Source organism: Neovison vison, chromosome 2 (genome assembly GCF_020171115.1).
Source record: "Neovison vison isolate M4711 chromosome 2, ASM_NN_V1, whole genome shotgun sequence".
NCBI lineage: Eukaryota > Metazoa > Chordata > Mammalia > Carnivora > Mustelidae > Neogale > Neogale vison.
In genome coordinates, this window is record NC_058092.1 from 4,106,599 (window position 1) to 4,134,177 (window position 27,579).

The following is a 27,579-nucleotide window of genomic DNA, read 5'->3' on the forward strand; positions in this document are numbered from 1 at the left end:
CCTGCCCCTGAGCACCTGCGCTCACCTGAGGCGGCCTGGGGGCAGCAAGGTGTACACAGGTCAGGGCTGCATCGTGGTCCCCAAGCCTGGGTTCTAGCCTCAACCCCGACACTACCACTTCCAGGTGCAGTGACTTCCCTCCTTCAGCCTTACCCCTCCCTCAGCCACGAGGGGCTGGGCCAGAACTACGCAGGACGCAGGACGGAGATCCAGCCTCCCCAGATCCTGCCGGGCTGGAGGGGGGATCCTAGGGGGCATTCTTCGTGAAGCCTTAGACACATCGCCCACCCTGCCATAAACTTATAGGGACCCCCAGGGTGGGGCCCTCCAGGGCACCTCCTGGGAGGGTGCACTTCATGGGGGCTCTAGGGTGGACCTTGTGGTTGAGGCGGGGGTGGGGCTGATTTTGGGGTGCTGCTGTGTTAATTCACTAATGCTCGTCCACGGTCTCCTCCAGTGGTGCCCTACCACAGGTGGAGGGGGACAGGAGTGACAGGTACCTGCGCCAGGACTCCAGCGCACCTGAGTCAGGAAAGGGGTGGGTTCCAAAAGCAAAGGACTCCTTCCAGTAGTATATACAAGTCTTTATAAAAGAATCAAAAGCTCAATAAATATGGAAACTTACACAGAGCCGAACCCAAGCCTGGGGTGGCCTGTGGGACTGGGAGGGAGGAAGGCCAGACCAGGGGAACAAACATCCCAGTTGGGGCCAGATGAGGCTGGAGGGGGAAGGGCCACCCTGGAGCCCAGCCCAGAAGACTGGAGTGGGTGATCCAGGAGCAGCGAGCAAGGGACTCTGTGGGGTTGGGGAGGACTTGGTGGGGGTGGTGGACAGGTTAGTGAAGGTGGCCTTGTTGGGGGTCCTGAGGAAGTACTGCAGCCTGGGCCTGGAGCTCAGCTGAACGCTCCTCCACTTCCATCCAGTCTGGCAAAGTGCAAATCAGGGGTCCTGCCCGGCAGTCTGGCTCCTGTGGGCACAGGCAGCAGCCAGAGCTGGGGGCGGGATGCCCGAGGAGGCACGCTGTCTGCCGTCGCTCGGTCAGGGGCTCCCTTGGGGGCCTCCCTCTGCTCAGACCTCCCTGCAAGAGAGGGGAAGGGAGAGATAGTCCTTTGGTTGATGCCACTCGGAGGGGCTCTGGCCACCCTCCCTGCCCCACTGGAATTCTTAGGCCCCTTCCCCACTGCCCACTGTAGACACCATTGTGTAGGCTCTGGAGCAGGCTCCCGTCCCCATCCCCTAATGCCACCTGCTCCCAGCTTTAAGAGTGCCCCTACCCATTCCTGAGGCTCAGTGCCCCCCACTGCCAGCACATCGGGCCACCAGCCTTCGACCCCAGGCCACTCACGAGGCAGTAAGCGTAGAGCTGAGCAGCAGGGTAGTCCTGATTCGGTACAGCTGGGCGAGCGTCAGCTTCCGGTGCTGGGCAGAGATCCCTGGGGGGGGCTCGGGCTGGACCCTGGGCAGTTCTTTGCTTCTCCTGGCGGGTCTTTCGGGCTCCCCCACCAGACAGCTGGTTCTGCCCTCCAGCTCTGATGGCTCAGAGCCACGGCCAGGATTTTGTGTCCCCCGGCGAGCCCAGCTGGACCCAGCTTCCCGAGGAAAACCCTGAGTCCTCGTGCCAGGGACTGTGACAGCCAAGCAGAGTTCTGACAGACTGCGGCTAGGCGAGGGGGGTGCTCTGCATGTGGTGGCCCCTGACAGCAGCTGGAGGAGGCTGGCCTCAGATTTGGACTTGAGCAGGTGGGGCAGACGGGGCAGCAGCTGAACGGGTGTGCGGCGGCGGAGGCGGGGTGAGGGTGGAGGGGAGGGGGCTTGTGGCAATTCTGGGGGCCGGGGCACTGGCTCCCCCGCAGGGGTGGGGGCCGCAAAGTCTTGCAGGGAGGTTGGGGAGAGGGTGCCGTAGGCGGAGTCCATGGAGCAGGAGCGGCCATCCACGGGGCCCAGGGGCAGCAGCTCGCTGGTGGGCGTGACAGAGGAGGCCGTGGTGCTCAGGGAGGTCTCGTCCGACTGGGAGCTGAAGGGGCCGCCCTCGAACTCCGGAGAGGATGGCGTCTCCCCAGGCTCCACCACAACCATGGCCAGGGTCTCGGTGGAGCCATCGGAAGCACTGCAGAGCCGGGAGGAGATGCTCAGGCCAGCTGCCTGGGTGGCCTGGTGCAGCCCCTGCTTGGGCACCTACAGGTCTACAGCCTCTGGCCTCTCCGGAGCAAGCCTGTGGCCCACCAGCCCGATCTCCCAACTCCTGCACCCATAATGGCACCAGAAATGGCACCTGGCACCACCACAACACTCCTTCTGGCTGGACACAGTTCGAGAGCCCTTGGCTCAGCTCTCCGCCCGGCTAATACCAGACCATCAGAGCTGGCGCTCCAACTAAAAACCCTTTGCCGAGCCCACCTGGACTCAGGTGGGTGGCACACCCCTCTCCCCCACACTGAACCATTCGGAGGAAGGGGCCGTGGCTGGGCCCTGTGCAGGGTCAGGTGCCTTGGGGCCAGGTCTGCTCTGCTGGCAGGGGCGGGGGGCGCATACCAGCGCTGGGAGTTGAGACTGTTGCTGCTTTTGCGCAGGATGGTAGGGGAGCTGGCAGCAGAGGTGCTACTCTCCCCGCCTTCCTCCTCCTCCTCCTCTTCCTCGTCGTCTTCCTCCTCCTGCTCATCCTCCTCCTCCTCCAGGCTCTGCAGGTGCTGCTGGCTGCCTGGGTGCTCCTGGGCACGCAGCTGCTGCAGCTGGTTCTGCAGGTGAGGGCAGGGGTTGTAAACAGCCGCCCCCGCCCCTGCCCACCCCCGGCACCCGTATACCCACCACCCGGTCCCCACCTGGGCGTTGTAAATGGCGTCCACCCAGCCGCGGCACAGAGCCTGGCCGCTGGCCTGGAACGTGTAGGCACCCACGGCACTGTGTAACTCGTTCAGATAGATGAGCAGAAAAGAGCCTGGTGAGGAGGGCCTCAAATCAGCATCGGCTAGGACCCGGAGCCCCTGCCCACCAGCTCCTGTCTCCTCACCAGGGTCTCGTAGCTCTCGGCACACAATCTTGTCCACCAGCAGTGGTGGTCGGATGACCTTGGTCCTCTCAGCCTTCTTCACTGCCTTGGTCACCAAGAGAAGATCCGTAAAGAGGAAGCAGTACACGTCCATCTGCAGGGGTGGGGGGCAGCAAGGGGAGCGGGCGAGGCCAGGGATCAGGGCCAGGGTCCTGGGACCGCAGCCTGTCTGCTGTGACACCCTCTCTTGGGCTGGGTCCTGCACCAGCCCTTCCTTACTGCACTTTGGTGATGTCGCTGGGGGCACTGTCAAACACCTTCCCTGCTCCCTGCCTCCCATGAACCTGAGAATAAAATTAAAATGAAGAGAGGGGCGCCTGGGTGGCTTAGTCAGTTCAGCGTCTGCCTTCGGCTCAGGTCACGATGTCGGGGTCCTGGGATCCAGCCCCACATCAGGCTCCCTACTCAGTGCGGATTCTGCTTTTCCCTCTGCTCCTCCACCGCTCATGCTCTCTCTTTCTCTCAAATAAATAAATAAAGTCTTTTATTTTTATTTATTTTTTTAAAGATTTTATTTATTTATTTGACAGAGAGAGATCACAAATAGGCAGAGAGGCAGGCAGAGAGAGAGAGAAGCAGGCTCCCTGCTGAGCAGAGAGCCTGATGCGGGGCTCGATCCCAGGACCCTGAGATCATGACCTGAGCCGAAGGCAGCGGCTTAACCCACTGAGCCACCCAGGCGCCCCAAATAAAGTCTTTTAAAAAACTAAAATGAAGAGCAAGATTTTATTCCTTCATGAAGCTATGCAGGTATAATTTATTTCAGTAAAAAGTTCACATTAAAAAGAAAAAGGGAATTTATGATCTGTGATTTTGAAAACCACAATTTGGGGGTTTCTGGATGGCTCAGCTGGTTAAGCATCCAACTCTTGGTTGCAGCGAGGTCATGACCTCGGGGTCCTGAGATCAATCTCCCATCGGGCTCTGCTCTCAGTGGGGAGTCTGTTTCTCGCCCTCTCCCTTTCTCCCTGCTAGCATGCACTCTTTTACTCTCTCTCAAATAAATAAATAAATCTTTAAAACCACAATTTGCAGGCTCTGGGCTGTTCGTGACCTGCTCTTGGAATGCACCCCCCCCAAGCAAGAACCCTTATGGCACCAGCAGGGGGGCAAGCCCAGCGCCCCCTCCCCATTGTGCCCATGCCGCCACATCTGCACAGAATACACTACAGGCACATCACTGAGCCCTCAAGTGACCACAAAGCCCTTCCTTCTTGAACTGCTGCCCCAACTGACACGGCAGCTAAGAACCATTAACTAGGGCCCCGAAGGTTCCCAGGAAAGGGTGGTCCAAACCCACAGAGCTGGAGGTGGGGAAGGGGCCCTGGGGGTGGATGGACCCAGAGTCACCTTGCCGTCCTTCCCCTCCTTCATCCTCAGGCTCCCCTCCAGCAGCAGCTGTCGCGTCTCCTCAGGCGAGGCGCCAGGGATGGGTGCTGTCAGGTCTAGGTGCAGAAACTCCTTCAGGAGCTGGTGATGGGTGGGGGTGGGGGAGGTGTAGACAGGTCAGGGTCCGACGCCCGCTCTCGCCCCGGCATCCTCAAGCGAGATTCCCAGCACAGCCCCGGGCTGCCAGTCTGGCCCTCCCTCCGTTCCAGCAGGGCCAGGGGTCCCCCACCTTGTCCACCTCGTCGTTGCTGCCCTCCACCACCTCGTAGGCGTCGATGCGGCTCACCACGGCCGCCAGCCGCTGTCGCTCCTGCCGCTGCCGCATGCACGCGTTCACGTGGTGGATGAAGCGCTCGGCGGAGTCGATCTGCGCAGCGGGGCGGGCGACGGGGGTCAGGCCCGGGGTCTGGGGAGGGCCCCGAGCGGCAGAGGGGGGACCCCGCCCGCCGCCCCGGTTACCATGGTGACGACGGCCTCCTTGGCGCGCGGCTCGTCCGTCCTCCTCAGCACCGACTTGAGCAGCAGCGGGTACTTGGTGAGCCGCTGGTGGGGCTTGGCCAGCATGTCGCTCAGCTTCAGCCGCTGGCACTGCGGGTGCTTCTCCGCCCACTGCGGCGCGGGCGGGGCTCAGGTAAGCTCCGCCCCCGTGTTCCTGGCCCCGCCCCGGCCCCGCCCCCGCACTGCGGCCCCGCCCGCGCTCACCGTGACATAGGCCCGGAAGAGGTCGTTGTCGCGCAGCAGGCCGCGCATGTACTCCATGCAGCCCTCCTCCTCCAGGCAGTACCGGACGTAGGGCTTGAACAGGGAGCCGAACTGGCCCGGGGCGGAACAGGCCCGGTCACCGCGCGCTCTCCGCAGCCAGGCCCCGCGCCAGCCCCTCTTCAGGCCCTTTCGTGACCACCCCAAGGTGTGGCAAGTGTTATCACCCCAGTGTCCAAACCCAACTTCCACGGAAGTGACCGCCCTCCCCAGGGAGGAAAGGCGGGTGGCCTGGTGGGGTTCAAACCCGGCGACCGACTCGGAATTCTTTGTCCCTGAACACTAGGGGTCCTCTGGGGCCACTGGTGGTGGGGGGGAAGGGAGGGGCTGGGGTGATGGGCAGACCGGATTGGCGCTCCGGCCCTGACGCAGTGCCCCCGCCGGGGTCCAGCCCGGCCCGTACCATCTTGAAGCCTCTGAGGAAGTCCCCGGGCTGCAGCAGTGCCCGCGTGCGCCGCGCCTTCTCCAGCACCGGCGCCATCACGCTGGCCCACAGTCCGCGGTGCAGCCGCGCGATCTCGGGGATGTTGCTGAACAGGCGCTCGGCCTCCACCTGAGCGGGGCAGGAGGTGCGCTCGGCCCCGCCCCGACGACAAGCCCCGCCCACAGCCCCGCCCCTTCCATCGGCACTGGGGCCCAGGCCTCGCCTCACCTCGCACAGTAGCCCCGACTCTTGCAGGTTCAGGAGGCAGCAGAGGAACAGCTGTGGGGGCAGGGAGCGAGGCAGCTGGGGGGCGTCCCGGTCCCGACGCCCCACCCAGACTCAGACTCCCCTGTACTCCTTCCCCCTCCCAGGAAACCCTGAAGCAGCCCGGGACAGAGCCGGTTCACCCCATCAGAAAAGGCCCAGCCTCGGGGCGCCTGGGTGGCTCAGTGGGTTAAGCCGCTGCCTTCGACTCAGGTCATGATCCCAGGGTTCTGGGATCGAGTCCCGCATCGGGCTCTCTGCTCAGCAGGGAGCCTGCTTCCTCCTCTCTCTCTCTGCCTGCCTCTCTGTCTACTTGTGATCTCTGTCTGTTAAATAAACAAATAAAATCTTAAAAAAAAAAAAAAGAAAAGAAAAAAAGAAAAGGCCCAGCCTCCACAGCCCAGCTGGGGGTCAGCCTGCCCCGCCCCCACCTGCAGGGACATCTCTGGGAGACTGGCCTTGCAGTCACACCTGGAGCTCTTTCCTCCCTCTCTGCCCTGGCTCAGCCTCCAAGGACGTTTTCCATGAACCCCAAGCTCAGGATAGGTGCGCTCCCCTGGCTGAAGTACACACACACACACACACACACACACTCACTCTCTCTCTCTCTCTCTCTCCCCATCTCCGTGTCCAGGGGTCCAGGGTGTGGCTGCTGGACAGCTCGTACACAGCAAGTGCTCGGGAATAATCACTGAGTCAATGTGCCCAGTGCCCACCCAGCCGATGCCACACACTTGCCCAAAGTCCCCCGGCAGGTGCCTGGCCTGTCGGACGCATCTCCTCCTCCCTGGGGAGCAGCCCTTCTCCCTCTCCTTCCTATGTTCCTTCTGCAAAGCCCCTAACTCTGCTCAAGGGCCCCCAGTGGGAGGCTATGGGGCTGGGGCAGGGGGGAAGGCTGGCTCTGGGCCAGGTGTGGTCCCACACTCACGTTGGTGATCACCCGCAGTTTCTTAATGTAGGAGGCCTCCGTGTGCAGGAGCTCCCACAGCGCCTCCTGCTGGTGGCACTGCCTCCGCGTCAGCTTCTGCAGGAAGGGCAGCGGGTCGGCCAAGAGGTCCAGGGAGGAGACATGCAACCTTGCAGGCCACGTCCTTTTCCCGGCGGGAACATGGAGGTCCCCCGAGTTCTGGGCCCTCCTCTCCCATTGAGTCAGCCAAGTGGCGCTGCAGTTTCCTTGCCTCTGTTTCCCCACGGCGAGTTAATGATGTCAGCAGCCTGGCAGGGCTGCCCCACAGAAAGTCCTATCACGGCGGTGGTACCGACCTCATGCCCGTCAATGAGCTCCCGCCAGCTGTCCTCCAGCTGTAAGCAGGCGTCGTCCTCCTCTTCCTCCTCATCCCCCTCCTCCTCCCACGAGTCGTGGTCGAAGCGCAGCCGCCGGGCCAGCCGGGGCAGCCCGAAGAGGCCATACGCGTGCAGTTTGCCCTCCAGCTGCTCCATCTTGTCCACCTCCTGGAAGGACACCCATGGTTGGGGGCAGGGGACAGGGCCAGCCAGCTGCCCCGCCCCGCGCCCCTGGGACCACCTACCCGGCCAAAGGTGCTGGTGCTGGGGCCCGAGCTGAAGAAGCCACTGAAGCGACTGGCAGCCCGGTTCTTCCAGCTGTCACCGCCACCACTGCTGCCGCTGGGCAGAGAGCAGCTGGAAGACGCGGGGGCCTCCTGGCCAGGGATGCTCGTCTCCCCCAGGAACTCCGACATGTTCTTTCGGCGGCGCCCAGGGGCCTGGCCAGGGAGGCGGATCAAGGCCAGGCCCACCCCGGCTCCCACAGTCCCGCCCCACAGCGGGTTCCCTAGACCTCTGGCAAGCTTGAGATGTGGGAGGGGTTCTGCACACCGCCCACCCTGGGAGGCCACCTCTTCTGAGATCCGTACCTGCTCTGGGGCTGGAAGAGCCAGGCACAAACGCACCTTGGCCACCCGCCTCCCCCAGCTGTAAGCACACACAGACACATGCATATTTCATGCACTTATAAGCACAGCCCCAAACGGATCCACAACACACACACACACTCTGGGGCACCAGCAGACACTCAAAGACAAGACCCATTATCTTGGGGTCCCCTATCCTCAGAGCCAGCCTCGTTTTCCAGAGGGGGAAATTAAAGCCCAAGAGAGGGGTGAGGGGCCCAGGTGACCTCCCCCTAAGCCGCTCCCTACCCCCAGTCCCGACACAGTGCCTCACCAGGATGTCCAGGCTCTCCCGGCGGCTCTGGGGGTCTGCACGCTCCAAGGAGGGGGTCCCGGCCCTGGCTGGCCGCAGGATTGGCAGACTCAGGGACTTGGAGTCCTTCACTCCCTGCTCCACCTTCCCCTCATCCCCTGGCTTGGCTGGGGCAGCATCGGGGAGAAGGAGAGATCCTCAGCCCCGGTGGTGAAGGGGACCATGGACCTCTCTCTCCTGAGGATCCAAACCAAGACCCGGCTGCCCTCGCCTGGGGCCCCGCCCCCCCACCACCTAGAGCCAGGGCCCGGCAGAGACACCTGTATGGTAATGAGCCTGCTCAGGGCCATGGCCAGTGGGAATCTGAGCCTGAGAAGAAGCAGCCGTCTCCGGGGGGCCCCAGCCTGGGCCTAGCCACCCTGCCTGCCAGGGTCACCACTCACCTTTGACCCGCAGGTAGTGTCCCCCGAACCGGTAGGCCTCAAAGGTGAGGGACAGGGGTGTGTTGGACTGGTCCAGGTAGATATCCACTTTACCCAGGGCTACGCCCTTCCTTTCAAACACCGGCAGCAGCACCTCCCTGCCCCAGGATGGGAGGGGTACGGGTTAGGGGGCAGGCAGAAGTACCCCCTACCCTGGGCACAGCTCCAGCTCCACCCCACCTTACCGATGATGAAGGGAGATACCCACAGGATCATACAGAGGCACGAAGACATACAGGTGTGCACGCACGCACACACACACACGCACACACAACTGCCAACAGAGGGTCACACACTCCTCCAAGTGTCTCCACACAAGCCAGCATGCCCACGCCCTCACACTTGCGGGTCTGCATACCAGGGCAGACGCTGTCACATGCCGGGCCATATCCAGGAACTGGGCCACGCGCACATGTGTGGGGACACGAGGGGGGCTCTGCCCAGAGGTGGGAGACCTGCTCACTCACAGGCCACCACACATACATACACCATTAGGTCTTTGAGAAGCCATACCTACCCTCCCCCGCCCCACTCCCTCTGCCTTGGCCTCACCAAGCCCTACCCCAGCGACTTCTTCTTCATGGCTGGAACGATCTCTGTCTCAATGTCCACATTCAGGTCAAATTTCAGGGTGAAGCACTCCTTGCTTGGGTCCTGAAAGGGCACGGGTCTCTTCACTTCGGTGCCCCTTGTCTCTGAACCTCCTCCCAGGGTCCAGGATGGAAACCCCAGCATGGGAGTGAATGCAAGGATCTCCCCAGCCTGCCTTGGTCCCAGGGAGCTCTCCTGTATCCCTCTCGCCCAAGGGAGGAGTTCCTGTAGCATCTGGCTCCTGGCTAAGGTGGGCAGTACTGGGCTGCAGGGCACAGTGGTGGGGGAGGGGGACCCACTCACTCCAGACCCCATCCCTGGTCCTGGAGGTCAGAGCAGACAAGCCCAGCCTTGGGGATGGAAAGGGACGGGCCCAGGAAGGGCAGGGGCTGGCAGAAGCCCCCTTGACAGCCTGGGGACTCCTTACATCTGTGTGTCTCCTTCTTGTCTTCTTGGAGAGTTTCAGGCCTGTGCTCTTCCGGTCCCTGCAGAACAGAGGGCAGAGGTCAGAGGGCATGGCCAGGCCCTCACCAGGGTGGGATGTGAATGGGCCCTAGCTGGCCATGCACTCCTTGCTCACCCCAGGGGTGACAGATAACTCAGGTGTGCTCAGGCAGCCCAATGCCCACAGGGTCTGTGCGCCCTCTTGTGGCCAAACACAGGAGCCACACCCAGTGGTACCCAGTACTGCTGAGTCCTAGCCCTGGAGCTGGAGGCAGGCCCAGGCTGGACAGCCTCCTCCAAGAATCGGGGCGTCCATGGTGGCAGGGAGGGGTCTCCAGTCAGGCCTTCGGAAGCCTCTGGTCTTGGATCTCAGATCAGAGTGTCTGCTCTGCCCACCTACCCTTTGCCGTCCACAGAGCTTTCCTCTTCCTCCTCCAAGTCCACCGCAGGGCTGGTGCGCGGGGGGCATGACCTGGTAGACACGTTCCGGGCCAGGACAGAGCCTTTGGAGTAAAGTGATTGGAAAGGTCATGCCTGCTCCCTCTCTGGCCCCGTTCTCATCCTGCTACCAGCCCTGGGCTCCCCCTTCCCCGGAGGAGCGAGCGCCCTACAGGTCTGTGAGGACGGGAAGGGGCTCTGTCATTGCTTCATATCTCTCCATTGCTGGACTCAAAAAGACACAAGGACCCTGGGATGACACCCCAGGCGATGCCCCGCCTTCAGTACAAACCCACCTGTGGCCTCAGTTTACCCTTCTATAAAATAGGGATGAGAAAATCCTGCCTCTGGGATTGTTGCAGGAAGGGACTGACATCTACGGCTATTCCCTCGGGCCTCCTCTCCCCACCACCGTGATGACACCCCAGGTCCCGGGGGCTCGGCAGAGGCGGAGAGTCTTTTCATCCCTCTGACCTTCTATAAGGGGAGACAGGTCTGGCATTTCTGGCCAGGCAGCCCATTGACAGCAGGGCCCGGGCCAGGTCCCTACACAGCAGGAGGGGTTTCTTGTTCCCGTGACCTGCCCGCCCCACCCTCCACCACTCTGCTCGACAGCGGCCTGGCTGAGGGATCTGCCCAGCAGTCCCCAGCCCTAAGGACAAGAAGAAAGGGGACTCTTCCAGGACGGCCCGGGGGCAACCTGGAGGAGGAGCTCTTGGAGACACAGACCCACAACCTGATAGAGACAGGCCTGCTCTTGAGATGGGGCACCGTCCTCGGACTTCTTCTCTTATTAAAACACTGGGAGCACAAAAGGGGACGTAACATTCTTGGGTTTCACTGTTTTCGGTCACAGCTCCGGGCCCTGTGACGGCCCTGTTGCCGTGCTGACAGTTACCAAGACGCCGTGCCCCTAGACAGGGAGTTTGCTGCTGCTCTGGGAACTCGAAGGGACAGGCTGGGGCCCCTCCCCACGCTCACCTTGCGGGGGCAGGTCAAAGCGGACGTGCCCATCATAATGCATGATGCTGTGGAACTTGCTGTCACAGGCCTCACAGAGGTTGAGGGGTCCCCGGCGGTGCAGCTGCTGGCACTCAGCGTGGTGGCATACCTTTTGGGGAAGGGGGTATGGTGGCAGGGAGGGCCCCCAGCGGGCACAGCGGCAGCGGGCACCGCGGCGGCCCGGACCACTGCAGGCCACAGGCCCAGGCTCCTGGTTGCTCCCAAGGCTGCTCGTTTCTCAGCCATCCATTCCCCACGGGGGGCCTCGTGCTCCTTAATTCACTCTGTGGACAGTCCCCCAGCCCCACTATGTGTCCACTGTGAGGAATCCGCCGAGAAAAGCAGATCCTTGCCCTTGAAGAACAAAGTGTGGAGGGGAAACTTCCAGGGAGGAACCACGAGGCCATTGCTACCAGGGCCTCTTCCTGGGGTTCAGGAAGGAAGGGCACCCCAAAATGCTCAGGGGTGACATCTGGTTCGGCCAGCTCTGTGTCAGAACCGGCAAAGCCCTTCCCATCTGCCCCCCACCACCAGCCCCTCTGCCCTAAGTTCTGTGACGTGCCTGGCCCCTGCAGGCAACCTCGCATGGGGTGAAGGGGGTGATGCCGGAGTCCAGAAAGGCACTGGCATCCGGCGCTAAGGCAGTGCTTCCCCCCCATCCCCGCTCCGGGTATTTACCGTCTTTACTCTGTCACCCTATGTTCTCCCCCATCCCTGGGGAGGACTGCCATACCTTGTCCTCTGCCCTCTGGCTCCCACAGCTCACCTCCAGCCCACTCTGCTTCACACTTCCCTTGTTCCCCACCAGGTCCACCCACCTGCCCCACTGTGGGGGGCTTCACCCTGCTCCAATCCAGCCGGCCTGCCAGGGAGAGCCGCCCAGCTGCCAGGGTGTGGAGGTGCGCAGCGCCCTCCCTCCCCTACACCGTCAGGCTCCCTGTCCTTTGGCTCACAGGCCCTGTTCTCTACCTTTCAGTGAAGACCCTTTCAGTGAGACCCCATGAAGCAGGTCCCCATCTGACCACTTCCCCGTTTTCCCTCCCAGTACTCATTAACGTGTCCTCCCTGACTTTCCGCTTTTAAGTATTTCAGACCTACAGAGAACTGTAAGAACGGTACAGTGACCTCCACACGCCCCTCCAGCTTCCCCAGTCGTGAGCATTTGTCGCGCTGTGTTCCCCTCTCATTTCCCCCTCCCCAGGTGTGGAAGAGCACGGCCATTCTCCTGCGAAACCCCAATACAACTGTCACGGTCGGGAAACTGATCACGGATATATGGCCCGGTCCGTGGTCTAAGTTTGCATCCGCCCATCTGTCTGAACCACGGCCTTTGCGGATTTGTTTTCCCACACAGGAGCCTGTTCAAGATTCACACACACTCTCAGCTGCGTCTGTTTATTCCCTCAAGGGCGAGTTTTCCACATGTTTCTGTTGTTTTCTTTCAGGACATCGATACTTTTGAAGCATTCAAGCCAGTGGTCTGGCAGAAAGCCCCTCCGGGGGGATCCTTCGGGAGGACCTCAGGTGGTCAGGCCGAGCATCTGGGCAGGGACATGAGAGAGTGGACAGCAACCCCCTCCGTGCGGCCGGCTGCCGGGTCACCTGGGGACCCCCTGTACTGTGTAAAGGTCCTTTTTCTCTTTGGGATGAGTAAGTAGCCCGTGGGGGGTACTCTGAGATACCCGGAGCCCCAGCAACTGCAGGGTTCTCACACCCACTGGTGAGGTCCGCCTAAAGCGACTAGGACTACAATGGTTGCAAAGAAGATTCTTCTACCTTAGAAAATCTTCTCTTCTCTCTCAGACCCTCTCGCCTCGTTTCCCCTTCCATCCCCCAACTGCCTCCTCTTGGGCCCCCAGCCACCGCACGTCTCTAAGTCCACCCACGGGACGCAGCCCTTGGCACTGGGGGTCTCTCTCACACCATCTCGTCCTCCGTGGTTCCCGAGCCCCACGCTCTGCTGTCCCCCAGCAGCTCTCAGCACCCCCTTGTCCACTTCCTGCTCGTCTCCCCGCCCACGGCCCCCCCCAGTCACATGACTCCGCTGTCTACAGGCTGGCGCCTCCCAGAGGTCAACTCCCAGGGAGGTCCTCACCCAGGACACCAGACCGTTGGCCGCTTCCCCCTTGGACCCTAAGGAGTACATCAGATTGCAGACGCCCAGCCGTGAGCCGCTCAAACGTCCCACGTGGCTCCCTGAGCTAGAGTCCACGGCAGTGCCTTGCTGCTTTGGGGGGGGCATGGGGCTGAGCAGGAGCCCCCCAGAAAGACGGGTCAAGTCCTCACGCCCAGGACTTCAGAGGATGGCTTTATTTGGAAATGGGGTCCCTGCAGATGTGAGCAGTGAAGACGAGGTCATGCTGGGCTCTAACAATCCTCCGAGCAGGGTCCCTACCAGATGAGGAGGGACAGAGACAAGGACACACAGGCAGATGACGATGACGCCACTACATTGTGTGGGTCCCTGTATGAGGCTCAACTTCCGCCCACCCGGGGGGTGCTCCGTGTTACGGCGGCCCCCGGGGAAACAGATCCATTAGGCCAAAATCCTTGGGGTCACACCTCAGCCTGGGCCAGAAGGCTGGCGGCCCTCCCTTCAAGCCGCGCACGCCCCCCCGCCCACTGCTGCCCCCTGGCCTCCATCAGGGTCACCTCTCACCCCGCCCACAACAATGACCTCATCTCTGGTCTCCCTGCTTCCAGCCTTGCCCTCAATCACTTGCTCGCCACGAGCCGCCTGAGCGGCCCCTCCACAAAACACTCGGTGGCTTCCCGTCTCCCTGCAGGAAAAGCCAGAGTCCTGTGCGGTGACCGTGGGGGCCTCGCGCCCTGTCCTGCCACCCAGGCTCCCTCCGCGCCACCCGCCACCCCCGTCGTGCCCCTGTGCTTCGGAAGCCCCACATCTGCTGCTCCCTCGGCCTGGAATGCTCTTCCCCGGACACGGAAGTGACAGACCTTTACTCTAAAATCACTGTCCCTTCCCACTCCCGTCCCCTCGTCCCCTCGGCGCCCTGTCTGCCAGGGAGCAGCCTGCCTGTCTCTCTCTGCTCCCTCCACACCTCGCCGGCCCGAGGACGGCGATGTTAGTCTGCCCCACTCACTGCCCTATCTCCAGTCCTCGCTGCTCAGAGAATACTCGCTTAATTCAGTAAGCAGGGCGATGGAGGGTCGCGGGGGGGTGCTCTGGGCTGGGGAGAACCCGATCGGAGATTTCCAAGGTGACAGGATGAGGACAGATGGCCTCGAGACAGCAGAGGAAGGAGTCAAAGAGAAGAAGAAGGTGGCTGAAAAGTCTGATCGAGACTTAGAACCTGATCACTGTGTGCCTGGGGGCTGTGCTAAAGGTCCCTCGCCCCAGAAGGTAGAAGCTGTGCCAGCCCCCATCTTACAGAAGAGGAAAGCGAGACTCGGGAGGTTTTCAAGTGACTTGTTGAAGGTCCCCAGCCAGTGGAGCCGGGACCCGAAGCCAGTGCCGCGAAGCTCCAGCTCCTCCATACCCAGCACGGTAATGCTTAGCTGAGAAGGGAGACAGGAGCAGGGGAGGCTGGCCCCGGGGCAGCCTGGGGAGAGGGGGCAGCGGCTATAGAGATCAGAGGGAAGCAATCATAGTTCGAGGCTCACTGTTTGGCTCCTGTGGCCCCCCAATCATTAGACCGAAAAATAAAAACCCAAACCCCCAAAACCATGGGCACAGAAATGACAGCAAGCAGGGGGCTGACTGAGCCCCGGGCAGGTGGCTGTGGACACGATGGCCCAGATTCCTGATGGCAGCCTGAGCGCCAGGTGCCCCCCACTGCCACACCCTCCTCAAATGGTCTTCCAGTGTGTTCCTGGGGCTTTGGGCAGGCTGTGAGTTGTGTCCTTCAGCCGGAGCCATTGTTTCTATTCTCATTTTATCCACATTTTATCCAAAAGAGCATGGAAACTGCTATCCACAGACACAGCTCTGCCTGCTCGCGCCGTGCGTCCTGGGGCGCTGCGGACAGAGCGAGCACTGGCTGTGCGGCTTCTGGAACCCCCCCTCCAAAAGCTGCAAGCTTCTCCTCTTGACAATAAATCTAGGGAAAGCACCGACCCCACTTCAGCCCCTTCTTCGCAGGAGCCCCAGTCTGCCAGCTAGACAGCCGTCCCCCAGCCTTGCAGGCAGCCTGGCACGGGTACCCCCCACTTCCAGGCCTCTTGTGATTTCCCTGACAGCTTCATTTTGCTGGTACCAGGCTTGGAACAGAGCGGTGGGGCTGCTGACCTTCGGGTCACCCAGGCCCTAGTCGCACAGTGGGGGGTGACATGGCAGGACCCATGCTAGGTTGGAAGGGTCCCGCAGTGGGCCTCTGGGACCTTCCAGCCCAAGTCCCTGGTTCCCTGCCACAAGCTTATCTTTAAACCAATCTAATATATAGACCACCGATTTTCGCACGAGAATTCACTCCTGACAGCAGATTCAGCATTCAACAACTATTTATTGAGCACCTACTGTGTGCCCACCCTGTGAAGGTACTTGTCTCCCTTGAGACACTGGGGAATGCTCATTTCCTGCCACTCCGGCGGGCGCTGGGGAGTCTCACCACAGCTCCTATTACTACTAACATAATATTGTTACCATGGCTACTACTGATGGTGGTGATGAAGGGAGCCTGTGCCCGGCCTGTGGCTGACCGCCTCTGCTCCCAGCCTCCCAGCAGCCCCCGCACTCAGGGACAGCAGGACATGTGAGGGGAGGCCCCGGATCTGAACCAGGTAGGTGTTTCTTCACTTAACTCAACAGGTCTGTTGACAATAAACTTCCAGGAACCCCCACCCCCACCCCAAGAATCAGGCTGGGCTGGGCACAGCCCTCCTGCTCCTGAGTCTGGTCCCCACCCCTTCTCACACCTCCATCCCCAGACGGCGGGGTCTCCACAGCTCCCTTCAGGAACCAGGGTCTAAAGCAGGGCAGTCCCTTCCCAAAGCCAGACTCTTGGACCTTCTCTCAGACCAAGGTGCCTACTCTCCACCTTGGCTGCCCTCTGAGGGCAGCAGCACCTCTGCCCCTGGGGGAGGGGCATGGGGGGGTTCCCAGGGCTCAACCCAAAGAGAAGAGCCCCCTGGACCAAAAGGCCAGATCACTCAGGACCTCCAAAGGCAGCGGATGGACCCCAACTTTACAAATAACAGAAGGGGCCCTTCCGGGAGCATGGTCAAGGCTGCCCCCCAGTGGGGATGGGGTCAGAATTCTGACCAGAAGTCAGAATTCCCCACACGCACTAGGGCTGGGGCCAGAGGCGGGAGCAGGGGGCTGTGGCAGGGCCCGGACAGAGGAAGGGAAGGGGGGGCTCCAGCGCAGGGCCTGGGAGCCGCAGGTGTGTCCGGAGGCAGCCCCAGACACAAAAGGCTCAGCACGGGACGGCCCCCGCCGCCGCCCGGGCCACTCGGTCGCGGGGTGGGGAAGCATCCCGCGGGGCCGGCAGCCGCGCGCCCCCCGCCCCGCCCCCCCGCGCCCCGTACCTGGCCTTCACCGTCGCGGGCGTGACCCCCCGCCCGGCAGGACAGCTCGGGGTCCGGCCTGGAGGCCGCGCGGCGCCCGGAGACGCCGGGGCCCGTCCCCATGGCGGCCGGAGGAAGCGGCGGTCTGCGCCGCCCGCCGGACAAAGCGCGGGGCTCCGCTTCCTGCCATTGTGCGGCCGCGCCCGCCCCCGGGCCGAGCGCGCCGGGACCCCGGGGCCCCCGCCTGCCTGGTCCCCGCCCGCCTGCGCCACGCCGGGGCGGCTCCGCGGCGCCCCCAGCCCCGCCCCCGGGGCGCTCCCCGCAACACCTCGCTGTCCCCCGCCTCCACCCCAGCCCAGCCCAGACCCCAGCCCGGCCCCGCGGGCGCCGGGCCCTGCCCTGCCCTCCTCCCCACCCCCAACGCCAACGCCTGGGGCGCAAAGACCCCTCCCTGCAGTCCCGGAGACCCCTCCTCTGAGCCTCAGGTCCCGGCCCCCCCCCCCCCGACTCCCTCACCCAAGGGAGCTCCCGAACGCTGCGGCATAAGGAGGGGGGGGGCAGGCCTGGGGCACAGGCCCTCTGCTCTGACCTCCAGCTGTGCGGACCGCCCCTCCGGCGCTCAGAGGCCCTCCTGAGAGCCACCCTAGCGCCCGCCCGCAGTCCTGAGTCCTGAGCCTGCGACACCCTGCTCCCACTGCCCTGCGGCGGTGCCCAGGAACGGAGGGCGCCCGGCCACCGGGGACGACAGGATGAGGCAGCGGGCATAGGCAGGCATGTTGGTGGAAAGGGCGGAGAGGGTAGTCCTTTGGGAGCCCCGGGAGTTGAGTGAGAAGGAGCGTCAGGAAAACCCCGAAGCCCAACTGGGCTTTCTCCCAGATTGCGAATCTTAGCAGCTCCCGGCTGGGTCGCTACCGCCTGCCCCACCCCGGGAGGGTGGGGCGCACTCATGGAAACCTGAGAGGGGAGGATTAGGGAATGGGTGTCCCCGCTGTAGGGTGGGGGTAAGGTGAGGGTGGGGTCCCCACTGTAGCTTGTCAAAGAGTTTTTCCACTCATTCCCAAGAGGTGGGGACAGGCGCTACTATCCCCACTCACTGCTGGGGGCAAAGGGACATAAAAGGCCACAGGCAGCACTGAAACCCAGACTTCTGACCCCATCTCAGTAACTAGGAGGCTGGGGCCGGGAGGGGGGGGATGATATCATCAGACCCACCACCCCCGCCCAACCCCTAGACAGCTCCTTCTCCTTCTGGTGCCGTGGGGAACCGAGGCAGGGTCTCTGTAGGCAGCAAGCCTTTCACTCCAGCCCGCCGGTTTCAAGGGCCGCCTCCACTCCCAAAGCCCAAGCCGTCCCTGTCCACACCACAGGCAAATCTTCTGAACACTAAAACCTGATCATGTCACTCCCCACTGAAAACTCTCCAATGGCTTAGAATAAAATCCTACCATGCCTGGCTCCCACCTCCCCTCCTGCTGGGTCCCTTGCGGTGGTCTCCAAGCTGGCCTTGTCTCCACGGCTGCGACTCACCAAGCTCAGTGCCTGTACCTTGGCCTTCTCTGACCCCCGATCTTGTAACGGCTGGCACCGTCACCTCGTCAATGAGGCCTGCACCTCCTCTCAGAATAAGTAGCCCCTTGCATCCCTCGTTCTCAATCCTCTAAAGAATTATTTCCTCCTAAGCATCCAAAACTACCTGAACTTGTTTTACTTCTTTGTTCACTTCTCGATTATCACTCCTCCGTGCTAGAATGTCCTCTCCAGAGGTCAGGGGCCTTAGCTGTCTGGGCCACACTCATCGTTCACACTGAGAACAGGTCTGGCCCATGGCAGGTGCTCAGTGAGACTAGATGAGAAAAGACAGAGGAAGGCAGAGGAAGGGTCTTCGTGCCAGAGTGGGCCATGGGGGCAGGGAAGGTCTCGGCCTGGATGCCCCTTCCTGCTGCTGATGGTCAACTAAGCCATCCCAAGCATCTAACCACCGGTTCTCTTCTGCCTCCTAGCATCCGTGACCTTGGGCCTGTCGGCCTGGCCAGCACAGTTGCTACCACAGATCTCTGTCCTCATGGCCCCGCAGCACTGACAGCTGAGTGCCAGGCCTGTGCCAGGGGTTTGGGGTACCAGAGGTCACCCAAGAGACCAGGCCCAGGCCTTCCCCAAGTCATGCCGCTGCTGAAGCACCCTCCAGGCAAGGCAGAGGGCTGCTCCTTTGAGGACCAGGGCCCTAATGCCCCAGGGCCAAGAGTGCAGGGTCAAAGACTGCAGAGCAAAGGGAAGAAAGGAGCCCCCAGCCCTTGCATCGGGGTAGGGGGAAGGCCTCAGCAATCTCCTGGGTCCCCACCTCCTCTGTGGGAGGGAGTTGAAATAGCCCATGCACAGGACAAAGAGGTCCCAGCCCCTGTCTCCCTGGGGAGGGGGCCCCTCTTCAGCCCAGCCCCAGCTCCAGGCTCATGAGTCAGGGCCGGCTTGTTGAAACTGATACCCAGAAACCAGATGCTGGGCTGATGAATAATGGAGTCTCCAAGGCAGGAGCCCCCTTTCATTCCCCCCAGCACCATCTCCCCAACCCCAGCAAAGCAGAGGATGGTGGGCAGTCGAGCCCCACAACAGGTTGGGGAGCCGGCCTGGTCTTTGGTGGGACAGAGGAATTCCTAGTCCAGGAGCGACCATAGGTCTGGGTCCAGCTCATGCTCTGCTCATAGCTGACCAGCCTGGATGGAGCGTCTTGGCTAGGGAGACAGGACTGCCCAGAAGCTCCTGATCCCTGGCTAAGCTCCCCTGGGAGCTGACTGGCCCCCAAGGCCCCATGTGGCACCTTGGAAATCCAGGGGCGGAGGCTGCAGGTTTGAGCAGGCTGGCCAGGGTGGGGCTAGCTCTGCCAGGAGGCTCTCCTAGCTCCAAACAGCCCACCCAGCCCCTCCCTTCCCCCCCAGGCCTGGGCCTCACTCCCTTGGATTCTGGGGCCCACCTGGAGGCAGAGCCTGCTTTAAGGCCCTGCCCTGTGCTGAGCAGATGGCAGGGGTGTAGAGAACCTCTCTGCGGGCCAGGCTAACTATAGAGGCCCCAGAAGTCAGCAAGGCCCTTACCCGCCCCATTATCCCAGGGAACGGTCCAGCTGGGACCCAACGCTAAGGAGGGAGGTAGAGGCTGTGGTCAGTGGACCTCACCTCACGCCCTGTCCCAGCACAAATGTGCCAGATCCTGGAGTCCAAGATCCTAGGCCTGAAGCCAGTGCCTTCTCCTGACCTCTCTCTCTAGTGAACTAGAAGGCTCCTTGGGAGGGGCTGAGGGAGGAGGTGCAGGCCTGGGCTGCAGAAGACCTGCTTCTGGGCTCCACCTACCCCCGCCCTCATCCACCTGTGCAAAGAGGGCATTGGGCAGTTCTCTAGAATATTCTACCTAGGGATGGCCCCTGGACCCTAATGTGTGCCTGGACCCTGGCCAAGGGACAGAAAATAGTAAAATCCTCCTAGAGCCCCGCAAACCTGGGGAAGCTTCCTTCGGAATTTGTAGGACCCAGGGCCCCCTCTGCCTCCATTTCCGCGTCTTTGATCAAGGCCGGCCAGGGCCTCTCCAGGTTCTTGGGTCCTCTCCCTCTTCGCTCCCCCAAGCGGGTCCTGACCAGGCCAGGCCTCCCGACGCTCAGGCTCGCGCGCCCCCTGCCGGCCTCGAGATGACTTTCCGCCTGGGACCCACTCCCCGACGCCCAGCTCCCGCAGGGTCGCGGAAGCCTCCCAGCACCCCGCGCCGAGGCCCCTCGGAATCTTCTCGCCCTGCCAACAATCCTCGCACCGGGGCTGGGGCCCTATAAGCTCCTCACGGCCACAGCGCCGAGCCAACCCCACCCTAGAGTCCCAGAGGCGGGGGCGGGAGCTTGAGCCCATTCCACCCTCAAGTAAATGGAGGCAGAGCCATTGGAGCCCATCGATACCCCGACCCGCAGTCCTAGGACTGCGTGGGACCCTCTACTCCCGGTTCTGTCCACTAATTCGGGGGCAGTTTTGGAGCCCAGACCCACAGCCGTCCCGATCCCAGCCCCGTCTCGTCCCCCAGCTACCCCGTGAGACTCACCTTAGGGACATGGGTCTCCTCCCCTGTGGCTGGGGCTCTGGCCAAGGCTGCCAAAGCCTGGGTGCGGGGAGGGAATGGGGGAGCCCGCGCGGAGCCGGGGGCACCCGAGCCGCGGGGCGGGCTCAGTCGGCGCGCGCCGGCGTGGGGCGCGGGACGTAGGGGAATTACGGTAGGCCGGCGCGGGCGCTACCACCTGGGCGGGCCGGGACGTACCATCGGAGCGCCCGGCGGGCGAGGGGGGGCGCGCTGGGAGCCGGGGGAAGGCGGGCGCTGGAGCCCGCGGCCCTGGGGGCGGCAGGAAGGGCGGCTGGCGCCTGGGGGTCATCTAGGGGCCGGGGGGTAGGGACTGTCACTGGCCCCGAGGGCGCTGGCCCTTTCCAGACGTGCGGAAAGTTCGAAGTCCCCAGGCCTTAATGACCCTGGCGCCGGAGCCACGGGCCCGCCTATCTCGGCGCCCCTCTTTCCCCCTGGCCCAGGCCGGGCACGGCAGAAAACCGGGCCGCTCCGCCGTTCGGCGCTCCCCGGTTCTCGCTATCCCGGCCGCCCAAGTTCAGAGTAACTCTGCCCTCTGCACGGGGGTGCGGGGAGTGCTCGGGACACAAGCGGCTCGCTGGAGGAGTCAGGCAGCCGGCCCCAAGCACACCTCCCGCCTTCGCCTTCCCTAATTACCACCACGGGGTGAGGTGGGGGCGGCGGGCATGGCCCCTAGGGCCTGGGGCTGATCTGGGGCTCAGGCCCACCTGCATTTTCCCAAATCTAGATGCCCCTCGCCAGGCCCGGGCCTGGGGGTTGCCGGTTCTCCCTCCTGGCAGGCGCTGCCCTCTTTGGCAGTGCTGACCTCCCTGGGGCTGGGTCCACTCCAGGACAGCTCATCTTGGCTATAGCCCATGTGGGGGTCCCTCTGTCCTTGCCTCCGGGGCCAGGCACCCCATGCCCTCAACTGCTCCCCCCCGGGAATGAATTCGCCAAAGCCCAGGAGTTCCTCCTTGTTTCTCTGGTTCGGCCACTCCCCCAAGCTGCAGACTGGACTGCCACCTGTCTACAGCTGACCAGCGTCTGACAGTCACCCCCAGAAATCCCCAGACTCTGGCCACTCTCAAGGACACCCTGGCCTCCCACCTCTCACCCCCAAAGCCTTGCCTGGGAGAATAGGTGACTCCCTCTCCCATTATTCACCACATCCTGCCCATTCTTTCCCCACAAGGATCCCAGATCCACCCCTTCCTCTGCCCTGTGCCCACTGGTCTTCATTTGGCCACCCCTCCCTAGCACCCCTCCTCCTGACTCATCCCTGCCACCGCACAGCCTACTGTGAAGCTGGAAGGGAACTCCACTGTCTCTGCTTGAATACCTCCAAGAATGGAGTACTCACAAACAGCAAATCTGAGTGAGAATTTTAAATTTACCTTAAAAAAAAGGAATGGGGTGATCACAGCCTTAAAAAAAAGGAATGGGGTGAGCCTCCCCTCCTGCCAGGACCCTTGGAGCCCGGCAGAAAAATTCACCTCCCTTTCCTCCTGACGGATCCTTAGAAACAGGGAGGCTCTGGGGACAGACAGATCTGGTGTGAGTCCTGGCCTGACAGTGGCAAGTCATTTAACTCCCTTCTTTGTGGTGTCCTGTCAGGAAGGTGGAGACGGGGAGATGGGGTGGTCCCTACTGCAGAGGGTGGGTGTGAGGACAAGAAAATTTCCTGCGGGGAAGCAGGAATGAAGGGCGGCTGCTAGAATCATTACCTTTTAGGATGATACCCTGAGGCTCCCATCTCCAGGATAAACCAGTTCCCTCCAGTGTCACGTGCCAGTGTCCCCTGGGCCTGTGTCAGCCCTCCTCCATGTCCCCCGGCGCCCTGTGGTGCCCTGCACAGACTTCGACCAGAGCACCTGCCTCAAGGGGGCCCCTCCAGTAGCTGGGAAGCCAAGATACCATCTGTCCTGTGATCTCTCTGCAGGAGGGCTGGGTACCCACTGTCATCGCCCGGCCCTCCACAAGAGAGGGAAATAATACTTCCTTCATCTCCTTCCTTTCCAAGACTCCAAGCTCCACCTGCCCTGGGAACAGAACCAGACGGGCCATAAACCTTTGCCATGCGGGGTGGGGCGAGGTGGGGTCTGGGATGGAACCGGGGAGCCCTCAGGTCTCAGGAAGGGGAGGAGGGCACACTCTCAGCTGAGGGGTTTCTCTTCCCCTCCATGGTACGGGAACAGCCAGTGTTCTCCTGAACACCTCCATCATTCCACACTCCACGCTAAGCACGGCACGTCTGAGCCCCGCGTTCATCCTTCCCGCAACCCGAGAAGCCTCAGCTTGCGATTAAGAAACTGAGGTCAGAGACCTGTCGTGATTTGCCCGGGGCTGCACAGCTGGGAAGGAGTGGGTTTGGCCCCCGAGTTCACAGGGGTGGGCTACTCTCCACACCTTCACCCTGAGGAGGGGCAGGGATACAACTTCTCTCCTGTGGTCTCCGAAGCCCTGACCTTAGGGTGCTCCCTGTCCAGTTCTGTCTCCCCCTGCCATTCCCTGGCCCGGCTCCCTCCTTAGAACCCCAGCATGCCTCCATGCTCACTCACCTTCCTACCCCTCAACACCTCCTCATTCCTCGGGACGCCAGCAGCCTCCTCCAGGAGCCTGTCTCCCAGAACGAACTCCAGGGGTGGGGGGAACCCCAGCACCCATGAGAGGCTAACACAAAGCCTGGGGACCAGTTGGGCAAACCCACGTCCTGACTTCTCCCCTCCTCCCAGCGGAGCTAGGATGTCGGCTCCAGGAGGCCCTGGGCCTAGAACAGGGCCCGGCATAGCAGATGCGTTCAAATGACGTCATCTCCTTTAAAAAGCTAGTCATATCCTGCTAGCCTTCTGAGCCTCGGCTGGGGAGGAGCGAGGACGAGGCTCTGGATTCCCCTCCAGACCCAGCTCTGCTCATCAGGCTGTGCAAGGTGGGTGAGGTCTCTCCTCTCCGGGCCCTTATTTCAGGAGGAATAAGGCTTTCCTCCTGAGGTCTCTGTGGGCTCAGGGAGACAAGCAGGAGGGCCTAACGCCCCACCTGGTGCACAAGCCTGACTGGTCAGTGGTGGAGATTCTCACCATCAAGGACAGTCTTTGCTCCTCTTCCTCACCAAAGCAGGATGTCAATCGCCTTCTCCCTTCTCACTGTCTGCTCCAGCCAACTTGACCCCTTACAAGACAAGCCTCCTGCCCCGTATATCCTGCCCTCTCCTGTGTCTGCGGCAGCCCGCCCTTCCTGAGCCAGTCCTGTCTGCTGCTCGGCCTCTCTCTATTTTCTCCTCCACCTTCTCCAAGACGTCTGCCCTCACTGGCCCCCCCAGCCTCTGATCACTCAGCATCCCTGTCCCCAAAGTGAGTCTGCGCCACTGGTCCTAACAGGGGTCCCCCTGGGGACAGGACTCGGGACTCTCCCCCTGCAGGCTGCATGACCCTCTGGACAATGTTAGCCACGCTGAGTTCCAGGCAGGCCAGGGCTGGGCTGGAGCTAGGACCTAGAGGCCATGGAAGGCCCACACTCGCTGAGACCTGGTCGCCACTTGGAGGTCTCCCCTCTGCACAGTCAGGAACCTCCCACCCTTGCGCCTGTCTGTGGCGGCTCGGGCACCTGGCCCAGGAGCAGCTGCCTGCAGGAAGGGCCCCTGGTAGGATGTACTTTGGGGGCTGCTGAGGCCGGTGTGTTGCCAGGAGCCCCCATCTGGGAGAGAGGCAACCAGCCAACACCAGAGCCCCAGTGCCAGGCACCAGCCGAGCCGGCACGTTGTGTCTGACATCACAGCCACCCCCTTGCCTGGTGACCACGGCAACTGAAAGCCTCCCCCTCCTGTCCCCGCCCCCAGAACAGTCCTCCATGTTCCTTCTAACCTGGTCTTCCTGTACAGAATGGATGAGCATGTGTCTGGGCAGAGGGGGGTGGTAGGGGGAGCTGGGCGGTGGGAGGGTGGCATTTTTAATTTCCTGCAGCTGGCAGAGCTGAGCTACAGGGCGGTTCGGAACACAGGCTCTGCCATGACACAGATCTGGGCTCTGGGTTCCAATCCCAGCTCCACCACATCCCAGCCATGTGTCCTTGGGTGAGCCACTAGCTCCCTGAGCCCCAGTTTCTTCGTCTGTAAAGAAGAATAATGACAGGACGCACCTCCGAAGGCCAGAAGGAGGGGACAGGGAGCCCTCCGCTCCCAGGCCGGACCCAGTAAGTGCTGAAGGTTTTCATCGTGGTCACTCAAATGCATGCTGGAAGAGGCCAACCTTGGGTTCAAGCCCTGGCTTGGTCTCTCATGAGCTGTGGGGCCTCAGCCAAGTCACAGGACCTCTCTGAACCTTGGTCTCTTCTTCTGGAAACCGGGGCACCCAGGCCTTCCCAGCAGAGCTGCCACCAGCAGCACATGGGGACAGAGAGCACGGGGCACCGAGCCTGGCGCGTTATGGGTAGAATTGCCCAGCAATATTTATTGTCCTCCCTCTCATTCTGCCCTGCTCCCGACTCCCAAGTCCTGGCTCTTTAGGACCGGTTGTCCCTTCTTCCCTTTGTCATTCCACAGCACAGTCACTCTCACCCACTACCCTAAGTGTCCCCAATCCATGCCCAGGTCTGACTAGTGGCCCAGTGCTGTAGGAAGGGTGCCAACTGAGCTCTGGAGCGAAACCTCTGGCTGGGGGCGCCCCTTCCCTTCCTGGATCTCAGCTTCCTTTCCATGACACGGGGCCACAGCTCCCATTGCCTCAGCATGGCTGCAAGGACTGCAGTGCAGGAAAGGGCTCTGGGGCACCCCTGCTCCCATGGCTAGCATAAGGCCCCTCCATTTTGCTGTTTCTGAGCCAAGGGCAGGCCCTCTGCCTCCTAAACCAGGGCTCTACCCGCATGTGAACCCAGAGGACACCGTGGCTGGGCCAGCTGCATCTTTGCCAGGGCCCTGTGGGTATCCATGCCTGGAGAGAGAGAGGGTCAGAGCGCTGTCCCCTCTGCTCCCAGCAACCCAGGCCCTCCAGCCTCCCTACCTTGGCCGCACGCCCCTTGTCCATGCAGTCGGGGTTCTGACAGCGCAGTCCTCTCTCCTCCGCCAGGCTCTGGTCGTCTGCAGAGGAGAGAAGCAGTGGTTATCTGTCGGGTGGGGCCCAGGGAAGCTGCGCCCCAGGCCGGGGGCACCCAGGCGGCCCTGGGGCCCCCCCTGTGGCCTCCAGACTAGAGGATGGGTGGAGCGGTCTCCTCAAGCCTCCCTTCAAAGGAGGTCAGTGTCCCTTTCTCTTTTAAATGCCAACTTATCTGCACGGGAATCTGTTTGCAGAGTCCTTTTCTTGTTGCAGTTCCCCAGGGAAATTATCCAGATTCCACGGGGAGAAAACGTCTTTGGAAATAAGCGGCTCCCTCCCTCTGTCCCACTAGTGGGGGGCGGGGGTAGCTCAGTGACCTTGCGGGGCTCCAGACTTCCTGGGGGATCCCCGTAGGGCTGCCGGTCCGAGATCCCTTCTCACCCCTGCCCTCCACATCTCAGCCTCTGTGGACGCACTCCTCCCCAAAGGGCGGGGGTGTCCCCTTTCCCCACGGTCCATCTTTGACCCGGAATTTGGCCCCCTCCTAGCTGCCCCTCTTCCCAGGGGCTGGGGCGCAGCAGCGGAGGCAGGGAAGGGGCAGAGAGGCTGCCCGCCCCAGCCAGCCTGCAGGGCTAGGGAAAGGGGTGCTGCTGAAGCGGGCCCCAACATGGGGGCAGAGTTTGGACCCCCACCGCCCCGATTTCGACACCGGCGTCCACCTCCCACCTTGAGCGGGCCTTCCCCACAGCGGGGTAAGGAGCGCGCCCTGGCTCCCCACGGCTCCCCGCGCCCGCCCCGCCGGCCAGCCGGCAGCGGCGCCCCCCGCCCGCGCCCCTCCTCGAGCCGGCGCGGAGGCAGCCCGACCGGCAGGCCTGCTCCGCGGGGCCGGCCGGGGGCCCCGCACTCACCCATGGAGGAAGCGCCGAGCGGCCAGGGACGCGGGCTGGGCGGGGGGCGCCGCGGGCCGGCCGGCGGGGCGGGCGACGGCGGCGGGGGACGGGCGCCAGTTGGGTGCCGGGGGACAGGCCAGAGCGCCGCCGCCGCGGGACCCTCGGCTGCCGGAGGCGGGGCGGGGCAGGTGGGCGGCGGGAGGAGCCCGCCGGGAGGCCCCGCCTACGGGGGGGCTGGACTCCGCGGCCCGGCCCGCGCCCCGCCCCCCCGCCCGCGCCCCCGCGACCCGCCCCCCGCGCCCGCGACCCGCAGACTCGCCCTCCGCACCCTGGCACGCGGATCCCGCACCCTGCCTCGCGGGGCGACCCCCGGCGCCCTCAGCCTCCCACACACCGCGAATGGAAACACCCCGGGTGGTCGGGAGACGGTCTCCATCCCCGGGCACGCGGGGATAAAGGCGTTTTCGGTAACTTTGCTCTCGCCCCCGGTCCGAGAGGTACCTTGTAAGTGGGAACGGTGCCTCCCTGTAGGTCGGAGCGCAGGTCAGCACCGCTCTGTGGCCCCTCGTCTTCCTCCCCCAGCAGAGGACCCCCGTTTGGAAAAGCTGTCGTGGTTGGGGGTGGGGCTGCATAGGTGGGAGTGGGCTTGGTAGCCGCGGCTGTTTGGTTGGTTCGCATTTTGAAAACTTTAGGGAAGTATAAGTATGTACAGAAAAGTGCAGCTATCAGGAGTGCGTAACTCAGTAAATTTTCACAAAACCTATTTTCACAAGATAACCAGCTCCCAGATCAAGAAGCAGAGCATCGCCAGGCCCCCTGCAGAAGCCCCCTCCTGGGGGCTGCCAGCCACGCCCACGAGGGGCAGAGACTTGCTGACCTCTAACCGCATCGATTAGTTATGCCTGGTCTTGGAGTTTATGTAAATGGCGTCACGCGGCAATCGGACAGCATTTTAATGGTTACAAAACACTTTGCACTGCAGAAATGGAACCTGGGGAGGCGGCCAGGGCTCCCCCGAGGGACTGAGAGTGCTCCCAAGCCTGCCTAGACCCCATCCCATAGGCAGGTTACTGCCAGGAGGCCCTGGGTAGACCGCTCTCCAAAGGTCCCCTGGCCCTT

At 62.6% G+C, this 27,579-nt stretch overlaps 1 protein-coding gene across 9 annotated transcripts; it reads right to left on the reverse strand.

The window, feature by feature from the left end:
* Window positions 1–569: 569 nt before the first annotated feature.
* Window positions 570–27,026, reverse strand: PLEKHG5 (pleckstrin homology and RhoGEF domain containing G5). Of its 9 annotated transcripts, none has more exons than XM_044237027.1 (22): window positions 26,962–27,026; window positions 25,538–25,614; window positions 10,983–11,112; window positions 9,964–10,066; window positions 9,547–9,604; window positions 9,091–9,182; window positions 8,490–8,626; window positions 8,068–8,213; window positions 7,413–7,607; window positions 7,147–7,335; window positions 6,812–6,907; window positions 5,848–5,898; window positions 5,599–5,748; window positions 5,139–5,249; window positions 4,896–5,045; window positions 4,666–4,803; window positions 4,398–4,517; window positions 3,009–3,141; window positions 2,821–2,936; window positions 2,534–2,736; window positions 1,347–2,108; window positions 570–1,079 (listed from the first exon to the last, which is right to left on the reverse strand). In XM_044237027.1, exons 2-22 carry the CDS (start codon window positions 25,559–25,561, stop codon window positions 1,070–1,072), a joined length of 3,114 nt encoding a protein of 1,037 aa, XP_044092962.1. In that variant the 5' UTR covers window positions 25,562–25,614; window positions 26,962–27,026; the 3' UTR covers window positions 570–1,069. The 9 variants fall into 9 exon arrangements, with proteins under 9 accessions (XP_044092962.1, XP_044092961.1, XP_044092958.1 ...); XM_044237026.1 differs by lacking the exon at window positions 26,962–27,026 and adding an exon at window positions 26,479–26,531; XM_044237023.1 differs by lacking the exons at window positions 25,538–25,614; window positions 26,962–27,026 and adding an exon at window positions 23,105–23,183.
* Between the last annotated feature and the right edge of the window lie 553 nt (window positions 27,027–27,579).